Source organism: Vicia villosa, linkage group LG5, assembly GCF_029867415.1.
Source record: "Vicia villosa cultivar HV-30 ecotype Madison, WI linkage group LG5, Vvil1.0, whole genome shotgun sequence".
Lineage (NCBI taxonomy): Eukaryota > Viridiplantae > Streptophyta > Magnoliopsida > Fabales > Fabaceae > Vicia > Vicia villosa.
Window position 1 is genome coordinate 150,305,352 of NC_081184.1, and position 14,041 is coordinate 150,319,392.

Below are 14,041 nucleotides of genomic sequence, written 5' to 3' on the forward strand. Positions count from 1 at the left end.
TAGTAGGGTATCATTATTATACATTAATGTATTTACTATTTTTATCTAGATTAATGTATTTAATATCTTAAATATAAAATGTAAAATATAAAATATAAAATACAAAATACAAAATGACTTAAATAATATAAATTGATTAATATAATTAAAAATAATAAATTAATAATACATTAAAAATCAAAATATATACAAATATACAATTTTTTATACAATACACAAGATCGGAATGATGCACGTGTTAAAAAGAAACCGATGGCTCCACCAACCATCCACGCGTCAAACAATGATTGGGTGAAATAAAAAGGCATTTTGGGGATTACCATAATCAATTCAATTTAGACCAGAAAGGTTTATCATGTGAGTAGTAAAAAAAAGAGTCATGAGCAATCCATAACGTCTTTTACGTCACTGTGTCAGAGAAGCGAAGAAAGAAGCTGACTGGAAAGAGCGAAAAGAACGTAAAGTGCGAAAAAGTCGGTGTATTCTTCAGATTCAGACAGTGATATATATCCCTCTCCGCGTAAATCTCTCCCTCTCCCTCTCTCTCTCTCTCTCTCTCGGATTTTTCAGTGTTCGCCATGGCGGAGCGTGCTTCTCACGGACTGGCTCCTCGACTAGGTAAGCTTCTTTGATTTTTTGTTCGTACTGATTTCGTTTTTTTGTTGCTATGTGAAATTTGGATTGCATGTTGTGTGATTTTGTTTTTGAATATCTAGTTTGCTTCGTTACTGAGGCTTAGGGTTTTGAATTATTTTGTTGACTCAATTAGGTTTAATTGGAGACAGTGAAGAAACCTAATGACCGCGCTTATGTTAATGTGAATGGTTTGACTATAAATTAACTTTAATGAACTGTTTTTTACTGCTAATGTAAATTTAATAGGTGTTTGTTGTAAATTGGTAGTATGTGCTTGTAGTGATTTGCTTTGCATGTGATTTTCGACCTTGCCGATTAGCAGCACAAATAAATGGTTACATTTTTGAAGTTTGTATAAACTATTGTGACTGTTTATGGGGTAGTAGTACAGTGATTGAATATCTAAATTGATGTTATATTTAATTATTTATCAATGTGCAGATATTCAGCAGTTACAGTTTGAAGCCCAGCATCGGTGGTTACGTCCTGCAGAAATATTGGAAATTCTTAGTAATTATAAGTTGTTTCAACTCACACCAGAACCGCCTAATAGGCCTCCGAGTATGGTTTCTGACTATCTCATGTTGTGTTTAGTTTATTTATTTGACAAGATGTTATGTTTAATTTATTAGTACATCCTTTTTGAGTCTTATCAATATATCTGGTAGTACAATTGCTTAAGAGTTAAGAAGCTTAAAGTCAATAATCCTCCATCAATTGGTTGTTGCAACTGCGTATTTTGGATGTTCTCTTGACAGCCTTCTAGATGCCAATTGTGGAGGCTGTACTTGTCTGTCTGAACATAAATAAATTCTGACTAGATATTTCAGTTAAAGACTATGAGCACTTCTATCTAGACAAAGGGCACTTATTATTAAGTTCATATCTGAAATTCTTCTCTGTAGTTTGTAGAGTGCTATTAGTAATTTTTAGGTCTTGCTAATGTTTTGCTTCATAGTTGACTTATTTTTTTGCCTGCAATGTCACTTCATGCTCTCAGAGTACTTTTTGACATGTATTTTTCATGAGTTCAGGTGGATCACTTTTTCTTTTTGATCGGAAGGTTTTGAGATACTTCAGAAAGGATGGACACAACTGGAGAAAGAAGAAAGATGGAAAAACTGTGAGGGAAGCTCATGAAAAGTTGAAGGTAATCATGGGATTTACCTTGGTTTTTAGTCTGTGGTTATTAAAAGCTTTGTGAGTGACACACACACACACATAAGATGACTTGAATTATTTTATCTAATATTTTCTAATTGTAAAATAAATCTTTCTGCATCAAAATAATGATTTGCTGTTATTGTAATATCCTTTGAATATAGGTGGGAAGTGTTGACGTGTTACACTGCTACTATGCCCATGGAGAAGAGAATGAAAATTTCCAGAGGCGAAGCTATTGGATGCTTGAACAGTGAGTATGGTGACATATTATACTTTTTAATATTTTGTGTAATGAGTATCTTCGATCCCAGTACATCAACATTCCACATGGCAGTTGCATGCTGAGCTTCCAAGTACTGCATTGATGCATTTTTAATTGTCAATTATAGTAACAGTATATTATTTAAGTTTTAACTGTTTTCTGTTGGCAAGTTTTCAAATTTCCAATAAAGTTTACTGAAATGTTGTGTTTTTCTTAAAATTAATCAGCAAATGGTCTTCTGAATAATTGTTTTACTGCAGGGATATGACGAATATAGTATTTGTCCACTACTTGGATGTAAAGGTATTTTTATTCTTTTATTTATTTTACAATATTTTTATTTCTGGTGGTATTTTTATGGATTTCTTCTTTCTCATGTGTTGGTCTAAGTTTAGACTCGACAACATTGTTATCCTTAATGGCATGTTAATTTATATTTTTTAAAAAGGATTAATTTCTTTGATATAATTAGTGTTGGAAAGTGTGACTAGATGTAAAAGATCGGGAATTTGAGTTGTCATATCACACCTCACCCGAGCAAGCCAAGTATACCGATACTTAGCTTGGTTTTGTTAATTTTCACTTTCAATTTAACCTGTTAATGTATGGATCTAGTAGCTCAAGCCAAGTAAATATTGAGTTTCTTCATCCTAAGTTTCCCTCTAAACTGAATGAAGGGAACATCTAATTGTCTTGCTTGATAAAACTAGTATGTGAAAGTATGACTAAATCGAAACGGTCTTGAGTCCGAGTTGTTACATCACACCTCACTAGACCAATAATAGCTTCGTTTCGATACTGGTGTAGTTTTAACCTGTGAATGTATGGGCATCTAGAAGCTTGAGCCGAGTCAATTTTGAGTTTCTTCATCCTTAAAGTTTTCATTGTCTCTCACTTCAACTCATTGATTAGTATTCCTCTTATTTCGCTCTTTCGAGCTTCCTCTCATCACCCATCTCTCTCACTATCACACTGTTATTTCTTTTCTATTGCTAAATTATAAAATTATCTTCCTACAAGGGAAGGAATTCTGTTTTAATTATTATTAATTCAAACTCGATGATACTAAGTAAGCTGCACAATCCTTTTGAAGACTATAAATGCTATTTCTGTAATAATTTTCTTGAAATCAGGAAAAAAACTTGTGAAGGTAACTGTAATAATTTATTAATAAATGATTGATGGGTTATTCATCTTTCAGATTAACAAGACAAATATTGGTGCAAGTACAGATACTAATGGGGTTACATCAGATTCCCACAAGGGCAGCTCTGTGTCATCTGGATTTCCTGCAAATTCTGTTAACATGCCTTCAGGAAGTGCGGATTCCATGAGCCCAACAAGCACATTAACTTCTTTATGTGAAGAAGCAGATTCAGGTAATTCTGGTTTAGTATCTAATTGATGATACATTATAAAACATGATCTTTATAATCTGATTTAAATATGCCAAGGCTTTAAATATCTCAATACACTGTTGTAACGTATAATTGCATATGCATGTGTAATTGCATAATATTTTGGTTCATTTGATCATTGCTAAAAGATTTAAACGAATTACTTCCCAGAGGATATTCATCAAGCAAGCCCGAGATTTCAAACCTTTCACGAGTCGCAAAGTCTGGGGAATGGTCCCCTAATGGGTAAGATTGACGCTCTTTCAAATAATTCATATCTTACGCATCCCTTTTCAGGTTACTTTGTCCCTTTTTTTGGTGTGAGATAATGATTTTGTACCTTGTATTTAACATTAATGTTTAGGTGATCATGGCCAGTTATCGATTTCAGGACCAAATCACCTCCCACTTGTTCAAGTGGGTAAATCCAATCCTAGTGATACTACATACATCGAGGGTCAGAGAGCACTCAACATAGCATCCTGGGACAATGGCATGGAGAAATCTGCAGGATTGTATACTGATCCTTCCCCTGTTTTGTCTAATTCTATTCCACCAAGTTCAATGAGCAACTTCCTTGAACAAGAAGATGCTGTCTTTACTGAAGGAAGGGCCTCACAGTCTCTCCAATCAAATTGGCAGGTACTTACTGTTACTGCTAGTGATATCTGCAGTGCAATGATCTCGAGTCAGCCTTATATTTGATCTACCAACACCAGTTTCTGAGATTTAGCAAAAATAAATAACTATTTCCATTTTGTTATTTGAATTGTTGATCCAGATTCCTTTTGAAGACAATACTGGAGATTTTCCTAAGTGGAGCTTTACTCAATCGTTGACTTCGGAATTTGAATCTGATTATTCCGCTGAACTACTGGGAAAAGAAACTAATAATGCATGTCCAGAAATTGGTTTGGACCCATTTTATTTTAATTGTGAACCAAAAGAGCAGCCTGTGCTGCAAAACATGTCAAATGAGCATGCACAATCTCAGGATGCACCGAAATCTGACTTTGAAACTCATGGCGAAGCCAGTGTCAACTATTCCTTGAACATGAAGCGTGCTTTTATGAATGCAGAAGAAAGCCTGAGTAAGGTTGATAGCTTCTCTAGGTGGATGTCTACAGCATTTGCATCGGTGGATGATCTGCACATGCAGTCTTCCCCTGGTATTCCATGGGGCACAGATGAATCTGGGAATGTGATAGATGATACCTCATTGAACCTTTCCCTATCTCAAGACCAGCTGTTTAGCATTCATGATTTTTCACCTAAATGGGCTTATGCTGAATCAGAAATTCAGGTACTTATTACGTGAAACAAATTACATGCAATAGATGTGCATAAAATATCAAAAGAAATTTCAATGTATCATACGTACTAATTACTTATTCCCAGCATATATCCAATAAAAGAAGAAACCTCAGAACAATAAATGGTTGCCTAAGAAGTATATAGTTGTGTGAATCTCACATCTAAGTTGATACTCTGTTTATCTATTCATCTTTTGTTCTGGTCAGATGCATATTGTCTTTTTATTCTTTCATATTTGGACTTTTCCCATCTTATATAAGTACTTTGTATTTCATGATGTATCCTGATGATTTCAGTTTGCTTTAGAATTTTACACATGATAATAATTTTACTCTTTTCTGCCGGTTTCTGCTACAACACATATTGTAGTTCTAATGACATGTCCTTCTCAAAACCATACAGGTGTTGATTGTTGGAACATTTTTGAAGAGTAAACCAAATGTGGAAACATGTAACTGGTCCTGTATGTTTGGGGAAGTTGAAGTTCCAGCTACGGTTTTAGCTAATGGAATTCTATGCTGTCAAGCTCCACCTCATGAGATTGGACGGGTCCCTTTCTACGTAACCTTTTCCAATAGATTTGCCTGTAGTGAAGTTCGGGAATTTGAGTTCAGAGAGGGCTTCACTAGAAATGTGGATTTGGCAGATTATTTTAACAGCTCTAATGAACTGATGCTTCATTTGCAACTGGAAGAATTGCTTACTTTGAATTCAGTGCATCTTTCAGATCAAGTTTTTGAGGATGATATGGAGAAACAAAACTTGATTCTTAAGCTTATTTCACTGAGAGAGGAAGAGGAATATTCGAGTAATGAAGAGCCAACTGGAGATATGGGTACATCAAAATACATGTTGAAGATGCATATGTTTCACAGGCAGGTTAAGGAAAAGTTGTACTCATGGCTTCTTCACAAAGTAACTGAAACTGGTAAAGGACCTCATGTGATTGGTAAAGATGGGCAAGGTGTATTACATTTAGTTTCTGCTCTTGGTTATGATTGGGCCATAGCACCAATTGTAACTTCTGGAGTTAATATTAATTTCCGCGATGTGAATGGATGGACTGCTCTACACTGGGCTGCATCATGTGGCAGGTAAGGACCCGATATATTTTCTTTGTTGTTTTGAATAGATTTTGCATGCTGCAATTATTTTTTGATTGAAACTTCCTTTGCTATATTGCCTTTCTCCATTATTTTGGTGTTTTAGAATTTTAGGTTTGATTGCATATGAGCCATTAGGGGATACGGAAATTCCAAACACTGGCCTATTTGCAAATCATACACAAAAATCTACATAATAAAAATACATACTATTTTGATACCTAGTTCGGAGTGGGTTTTCATGCAGGTGAATGTAAATTAGTTTAAAAGTATTTTTGAAAAAATACATTGGTTTATATGCTAAAGTCGGGTTGATTAATCCTTTTATATTATAAGAAGCCTAATTTAAGAATATTATTTTTTGAAACTGTCGTATAATCTCCATCTAGCATAACATGAATCGGTTATTTATGCTAATTAGTTATGTTTATGCTAATTAGTTGTTATATATGCTCAGGGAACGAACAGTTGGTCTCCTTGTCTCCATGGGTGCAGCTGCTGGAGCATTGACAGATCCATGTCCAGCATTCCCTTCAGGAAGAACACCTGCAGATCTTGCTTCTAGCTGTGGCCACAAAGGAATATCAGGTTTTCTTGCCGAGTCATTATTAACTAGCCACCTTGAATCACTCACAGTGGCTGATGCAAATGAAGATGGTACAAAAGAAAAGAATGTCGTACAGACGATTTCAGAACGAACTGCGACACCTGTGCTCTGGGGAGATATACCAGATGTTATCTGCCTTAAGGATTCTCTTGATGCTGTCCGCAATGCTACACAAGCTGTTGGTAGAATACATCAAGTATTTAGAATGCAATCATTTCAAAAAAAGCAGTTAGCTCAGTATGACGATGATGATGAGTTTGGATTGTCAGATCAGCAGGCTCTTTCTCTTGTAGCTTCTAAGGCTTGCAAATCTACTCATGGGAAAGGTTCAGCAAATGCCGCCGCAGTACAAATACAGAAAAAGTTCCGTGGCTGGACAAAGAGAAAAGAATTCTTGTTCATTCGTGAAAGAGTTGTTAAAATCCAGGTTCATCCAGCTGCTCTCTTTCCTAGATGGTCTTTTTATTTTATATATGTTTGTGCTTTTCAGCCTGGTTGCCATAGAAGGCTAGGGGCCGAGTTCATCCATAGATCATAGATATAACTCTTTCTTTTTCTTCGTTGTTTTCTTATTATTTGTCCTTAAACATTTGATACATACATCCATATACTGACTTTAAATCCATGGTGTTAAAGGCCCATGTAAGAGGTCACCAGGTAAGAAAGAAGTTTAAACCAATCATTTGGTCTGTGGGAATCCTGGAGAAGGTTGTACTACGGTGGAGGCGCAAGGGCAGTGGTTTACGAGGATTTCGACCAGATGCCGTAAATAATGTCCCCAACCAACCTAACAACAATCTTGTGAAGGAGGATGATTATGATTTTTTCAAGGAAGGGAGGAAACAAAGTGAAGAAAGGTTCCAAAAGGCTCTTTCAAGAGTTCAGTCCATGGTTCAGTATCCAGAAGCTCGGGCTCAGTACAGACGACTGCTAAATGTAGTAGATGATTTCCGCCAAAAGGTATTTTCTGACATGTCTTATGTTATGTTAAAATTAACCAATATTTTTGGTTTAATGACATTTCTTTTTGTTATCTTACATAGAAGCCATGTAATTCGAGTTTGATGAATTCGGAAGAAGCGGTTGATGGTGTGGAGGATTTGATTGATATTGACATGCTTTTAGATGATGATAATTTCTTACCTATAGCATTCGATTGATTGTTTCTGGTGGCTGTTCCTTTCTTTTCTTCTGTTAGTAGATGGCCCATCAGTTTTATCTTTGCATGGGAAACATCTTACATGGTGTAGATATACATATAATAATCAGAACTACTTGGATCCTAGGCTGTCATGTTTTCTACCAAAAACTAGTTTGATCCTAGGCTGGGTATAAATAGATTGTGAAAACTAGAATATCAATTCAGATTGACCGTCCGTATACTGAAATCTAGACATGTTTTGATTTTATATATGTTGATATTTATATAACACAGGGTTTTGAATATTTCTTTAGTTATTAATATACCATTTTTGTATTCTTAATCTTATTCTATTTTGAGTTTTGCCTTTGCTCCAACTGTTTACATCTTTAAGTATCACCAAAATAGCTCCGGCTTCTGTTATCGCGTGGTATATTATTATATAATGGGTAATATTGATATTATTGGTATAGAAGTATACATTTTTAAGTGTTTACATAATTGAGTATTTATGAGCACTTGCACATCCAAAACATTTGTTTTCCTTTCAAGAATAAATTGGATCATTACTCGTTGTAAATAAAATCTCTCTCTTTCTGAGTACTCTGCGAACGGAAGATCTTTCTTTCTTAGACTAGATAAATAAAATGTCTTTCTTTCCGAGTACTTTTCATAGATTTGGGTACCTTACTCTCGTCCTAAATTTTATTAAAAATAAAATAAAAAACGTCCCTTTTTTAATTTAAGCATGGCCATCTTGTACTGAAATAATACATATTGCGAGAGATTAGCTCATTAATTAAATGTGACAGGCCAGCTTATATATAAGGAGATTATTCCATAACTTTAAGAGCAAGATACTACAAAGGACTTGTAACGAATTAGGCCCAAGTTTGGTAAGCCCATTATAATTAATAATGGTGAGTCACTCCCATTTAGAAGGATCTAGATAGTGAGTATTTAGTTTATGCTATTGGTATAAATAAGTGATTGATGAATGTAATTACCATCAAGAAAATGAATGAAAAAATTAGTTTTAGAATTATTACCTTCTTTTTAGTGTAGTTTCTCTCTATTTCTCTTAGCCCCAAAATCATGTTCATAACAAATGGTGCTTTCATTGACATGAATTCTCCTCCTTACCATTATTATCATCACTACCACCATGATTCTACAACTATCAACACCCATACTTTGTTGAATCCACAAACATATGAACATCTCATTCTCACTAACAACAACCCAGCTTTCCAGCCACAATCAACCATTCAGAAAAACAATTTCAATATTTCAATATACAATGGAGATGATGATTGCTATTGGTGGATTCTTTGTACGGAAAAATGTTTTGTTGCAAATAGAATATCAGACTCAGAAAAACTAGCCAGAGTGGTTTCAAGATTGAGAGGTCGAGCTCTCCATTGGTGGTTGCAATGGTCTCAAAAGCATCGGTTAGCAAGCTGGGAAGCCTTTACTACCGCTATTCTATGGTGTTTCAAACCTGAATTTAGAGAGGTTATGCCAGAGTCAGATGAAGCAGGGGAGCCATATTCGGAATTTTCGAACTCTGTTTTCACAAAGCCAGATCTGGAATCAACGAAACCCATAAAAGAAACTTCTATCCTTGAAGATTTCATCTCTGATCCAGAACTTGTTGTTGATGACCAAAGAGTTGCTTACCCGACACCCACTGTGAAGCAGCAACAAATTCACCGGTTTTTTCCGTAGTACCTCCGACCACTGCTAAAATCACTGATATGATTCCTACCATCAAGCCTCATTCCAACTATAATGATATTGTTTTCCCTCTCGTACCAGATGGGTCAATTTCCAACACACCGTTCGATCCAGGTCCGCCGAAGCTACCTGATTCATCTTCGCCGGAATCATCTTTACTGAAACCTTTGGTCACCTTTTCTTTACCGGATGTCACCTTGCTACGACATGGACCACCACCCACGCCACCAAATATGATGGTTTGTAAACCAAATCGTCCGAAGCCAGAACCGCCGGACACCGGTCGGCCAACACCGTCAATACCACAGCGAGTCCTAACACCATCAAAAAGTAATACAATGAATTTCACAAGAATCAGTAAACTCATTCTTGCAAGAAAATATAATGAAATTGGATTCTCACATGGTGCCCACTATGTGTTCGATAAAATACCTCTGCAAGCAACAAACCTTTCCCGCGTCAATGACCTCCGCGATGTGCAACATGACTTCGAAGCTCTCACGCAATTCTTTGTCACTTACCGGCATATCCTCTTTGATTCCTGCATCGGTAAAACCACGTGGCCTTATGGTTCTGGTATAAGGAGCAAAATAGATTGGGTTCTACCTGAGATCGACGGTGACGACATCGTTAGCACTTTTAGAGGTAACTCTAATATTTTCTGGGCTGAACATTTTGTCAAACAGTTTCTAGGCATGAACGATTGGTGGGTTAATGATTGGTGGGTTAATAATTGTGGTACCAGCTATACTGATAATTTCAAGGATCTAGGTATGACTTTTCTTGATAGTCTGGTTAACATTTTCAGAAAAATAAACTCCCGTGTTGTTAGTTATATTGCTAATGGTGCTTTAGTTCTTAGCATTGATACTGATTTTGGGTCTGTTATGGATGTTTTTCCCAAGTATTTGCAATCCTCTTTGAAGATTCCATGGGATAGAGGAAAAGAAAATTGGTCTAAGCTCTTTGATAGGTATTCCACTAGTTGTCAACTTGTGATACTATTAGATGTAAGATCTCCTGAAAGTATAGTAAAAAAAAAGAGGTATGGGACTCACAGAAGAGATATAAAGGAACTGATTATTCGTTAGCCTTAGTTCTTAGTAACCCTTGGCTGCTCAATATTCATCTATATCCTGCAAGAACTGACATAAGTCCATATGGTAGAGGAAGGAAAAATATTGTTTGGGGCGTTCTCCTAATGATCGACTATCTTGGGTGTGATGGATTTGCAAGCACATTCCAAGATAAGTTGTTTAAAAGCTATGACATGGAAATACATAATCAAATATTCTACACAACTTTGTGTTCTTGTATTCTTAGCCTGACTGGTCTTATCTTACAAGGACACTTATTACCTGCATTAAGGATAAGAGAATGAGGTATGCTTTTAATGTGTTCATTCCAAATTCTGCATTGCCTCATGAGTTGGAGACAAGAAAGATCTTTTTGAATGGTTTGTCTCAAGATAAATATGTTGTTACAATTCTTCCGTTTAGGCAATGGGATCTTGGAAGCAACTTTAACATTATATTTACAACCTTGAGGACAAGGTTGTTTTTCAAGATTGGTGGAATGTAACGAATTAGGCCCAAGTTTGGTAAGCCCATTATAATTAATAATGGTGAGTCACTCCCATTTAGAAGGATCTAGATAGTGAGTATTTAGTTTATGCTATTGGTATAAATAAGTGATTGATGAATGTAATTACCATCAAGAAAATGAATGAAGAAATTAGTTTTAGAATTATTAGCTTCTTTTTAGTGTAGTTTCTCTCTATTTCTCTTAGCCCCAAAATCATGTTCATAACAGGACTCGAGTGAGGATTAACCTTAATTTGATAAAATGCTTTGGTGATAGAAAGCTTCATTGTACAATATTAAGCTAGTTTTATTTTGATCTTCTCGAACTCTACTTGCATCTTGGAGCCGATCACAACCCGTTTACTCTTCGAGATAATATCTATTTCGGCCAATCTTAAATCCCACTATCCTTTTCAAAATGGTCAAATCTTTTAGAAGCGGTCCATACTGTTTGTAACATACCCGAAGCCAATTTTTTTAAAACATATTCAAAGTCAATTTTTGGCTCCATGTGTTAAGAGATAGACTTGATATTTAGATTCTAGAAGAAGAATGTAGATTAGGAATAGAAGTTCGTAAGTAAGGTTGTCAGAATCGAGTTTTTACCTTGACTCGATTTACTTAAGTAAAATTAAAACGTAAAATCATAGAGTTTACCTCATATAAAAATTATATTAAATATATATATATATATATATATATATATATATATATATATATATATATATATATAAATTCATTAATTATTTAAAATTTTAACTTAATTATAAAATAAATATAATATATCATCATAATAAAGTGTAATATTCATAAATTTTTATCAAACTATATAAACTGTCCACTAAATCATAAAAAGTAACATTCAAAAGATTATAAAAAAATAATAGTTTTATAAATTTTTCAAGTTTAAGAAAATAAATCTTTTCATTTTCATCTTCAACTTAATCAAAAGTTCAATCCTTCTACAACATCATCTTCATTAGAACATTCATATTCGATTTGATTAAATCCATCTCCAAATGTTAAATATTCTTTAATAGGGTTTAATATACTTCACCCCCTGCCAATATAGCGAGTTTTGGTTTAGGCCCCTTGAAGTTTTTTTTTTATTAAATGCCCCTTATAAAACCCAAAATCTGGATTTACCACACCCTTTTACCATATTTGCTGACTGGGCTTTGAATGAATTGATGATGTGGCAAAAATGATAGATGACTGTATAATTGCCAAAATTAATACACTTAATACCATTCAATTATAATTAAATGAAATCAAAATAAAAAAGAATTAGGTTTTATTGATTTTTGGCTTCTTCTCCCTCTCACTCGTTCAACCGCACGGCGGCCGGAATCTGGTGAAAAATTCCACCCAGAAAGGGGTTTATGAATCTGGTGAAAAATTCTCACCCAGAAACTGTAACAAAAAACTCATCGGTGAGAAAAATTCTCTCACTCACACCCAAATCAACTTCAACCTCCTTCTACGTAAATCACTCAAAACTCTTGCATCAATGTCGCAGGGTAAATCCAAAAAACCCATTTGCCCTTCATGTTCCAAACCCACCCAAACCTGTCTCTGCTCTCGAATCCTCACTCCTCCTATCCCTAATTCCGTCCATGTAACCATTCTCCAACACGCTCTAGAATGCAACCACCCACTCAATTCTACTAGAATCGCTAAATTGGGTCTCAACAATCTCCTAATTGCCACTGTTTCTGATGTTAAATTGGATGCAGCAATGTAAATCTAATGAGTTAAGCTTTGACAAGATTTTGTCTTGTCCTGAAGCATGTGAAGCACTTTCAAAAGGGTTTTTGGTGAAGAAGTTGCAAAAGAAGCAGTTGAATTGTTTGTATAATAATTTGTGGTGTGATTTGTGAATATTAAGATCTTTTGTTATATTTACTTTGGAAATGGATCATTTGGGCAGTGCTTTTTGCAGATTGTTGTTTAGATTATTTCTCAACGTGAATGTTGTACTAAACTTGTTTTTCATTCTTTTTTTCATTTTGGTCTTTGGTAGCAAAACATGCCTGAACCTCGCAATTTCACGTATGAAGCTGTTACAGAACAAGAGAGATGTTCAACTGAAACAAATGCGCAAGGAGATAGCTCAATTTTTGCAGGCTGGCCAAGAACCAATTGCTAGAATTCGGGTAATCCTTCAAATCTTGGTGAATGGCTACTACTTTATGTGTCTTTTACTCTTTTATGTGTTGACTAAGTTTTTGTGAATTGCATTGATTTAAATAGGTGCAGCATATCATACGAGAACAAAATATATGGGCTGCATATGAAATATTGGAGTTATTCTATGAGTTTGTCCTTGCACGTGTACCTATAATTGAGAACCAGAAGTAAGTTCATATAGGTTTTTAAATTTTCTTCTAATTGAAGTGCTGCCATTGCTACCAGATTCTTCCTCATTAGGTTTATCTTCTCAATTATCACTAATCACCAATTAGTTTGTTTAATTTGGCTCAGGAAGTGTTTTAATTGGTTTTGTCAAACTTATAATTGTCCCAGTCAGCAAACAAATGCCACCGTGGCCACTGTTTCAAAGCCCAGTCAGCATGTGGAGTAAAAGGGTGTGGTAAATCCAGATTTTGGGTTTTATAAGGGGTATTTAATAAAAAAAAAACTTCAAGGGGCCTAAACCAAAACTCGCTATAATGGCAGGGGGGTGAAGTATATTAAACCCTCTTTAATATTATAACCAAGATATGAATGTGAATAAAATTAAAAATTCATAGAGAAAATTTTATGGGCCAAAATATAAAATGTGATTAAATTTTGGCAAAAAAGTAAAATTGGGTCAAAGAGTAAAATCAAACGATTTTATACGATTTCACCGATTTCAGAATGATTTAAATCACTTAAAATCATTTTGAAATACGATTTTACATAAAAATGTTTTTACCTGCGATTTAACACGAAATGCTGACATATAAACGTGAATTTGAAATACGATTTTACATAAAAATGTGTTTACCTGCGATTTAACACGAAATGCTGACATAAAAACGTGAAATCTATAGAGTTTAGGTTTTAAATCGAGATTTTAACAACCTTGTTCGTAAGCACAATTTTCATTAAA

At 34.8% G+C, this 14,041-nt stretch overlaps 1 protein-coding gene across 2 annotated transcripts; it reads left to right on the forward strand.

Annotated features, from left to right (window-relative positions):
- The first annotated feature begins 355 nt into the window (after positions 1–355).
- Positions 356–7,967, forward strand: LOC131603154 (calmodulin-binding transcription activator 2-like). Of its 2 annotated transcripts, none has more exons than XM_058875420.1 (13): positions 356–618; positions 1,078–1,197; positions 1,671–1,786; positions 1,962–2,050; positions 2,323–2,365; positions 3,264–3,441; positions 3,631–3,705; positions 3,824–4,101; positions 4,241–4,762; positions 5,176–5,867; positions 6,334–6,910; positions 7,120–7,443; positions 7,527–7,967. In XM_058875420.1, the coding sequence occupies exons 1-13, from the start codon at positions 579–581 to the stop codon at positions 7,641–7,643; spliced, it is 3,171 nt and encodes a 1,056-aa protein (XP_058731403.1). In that variant the 5' UTR covers positions 356–578; the 3' UTR covers positions 7,644–7,967. The 2 variants fall into 2 exon arrangements, with proteins under 2 accessions (XP_058731403.1, XP_058731405.1); XM_058875422.1 differs by having other exon boundaries at positions 3,851–4,101.
- Positions 7,968–14,041: the final 6,074 nt, after the last annotated feature.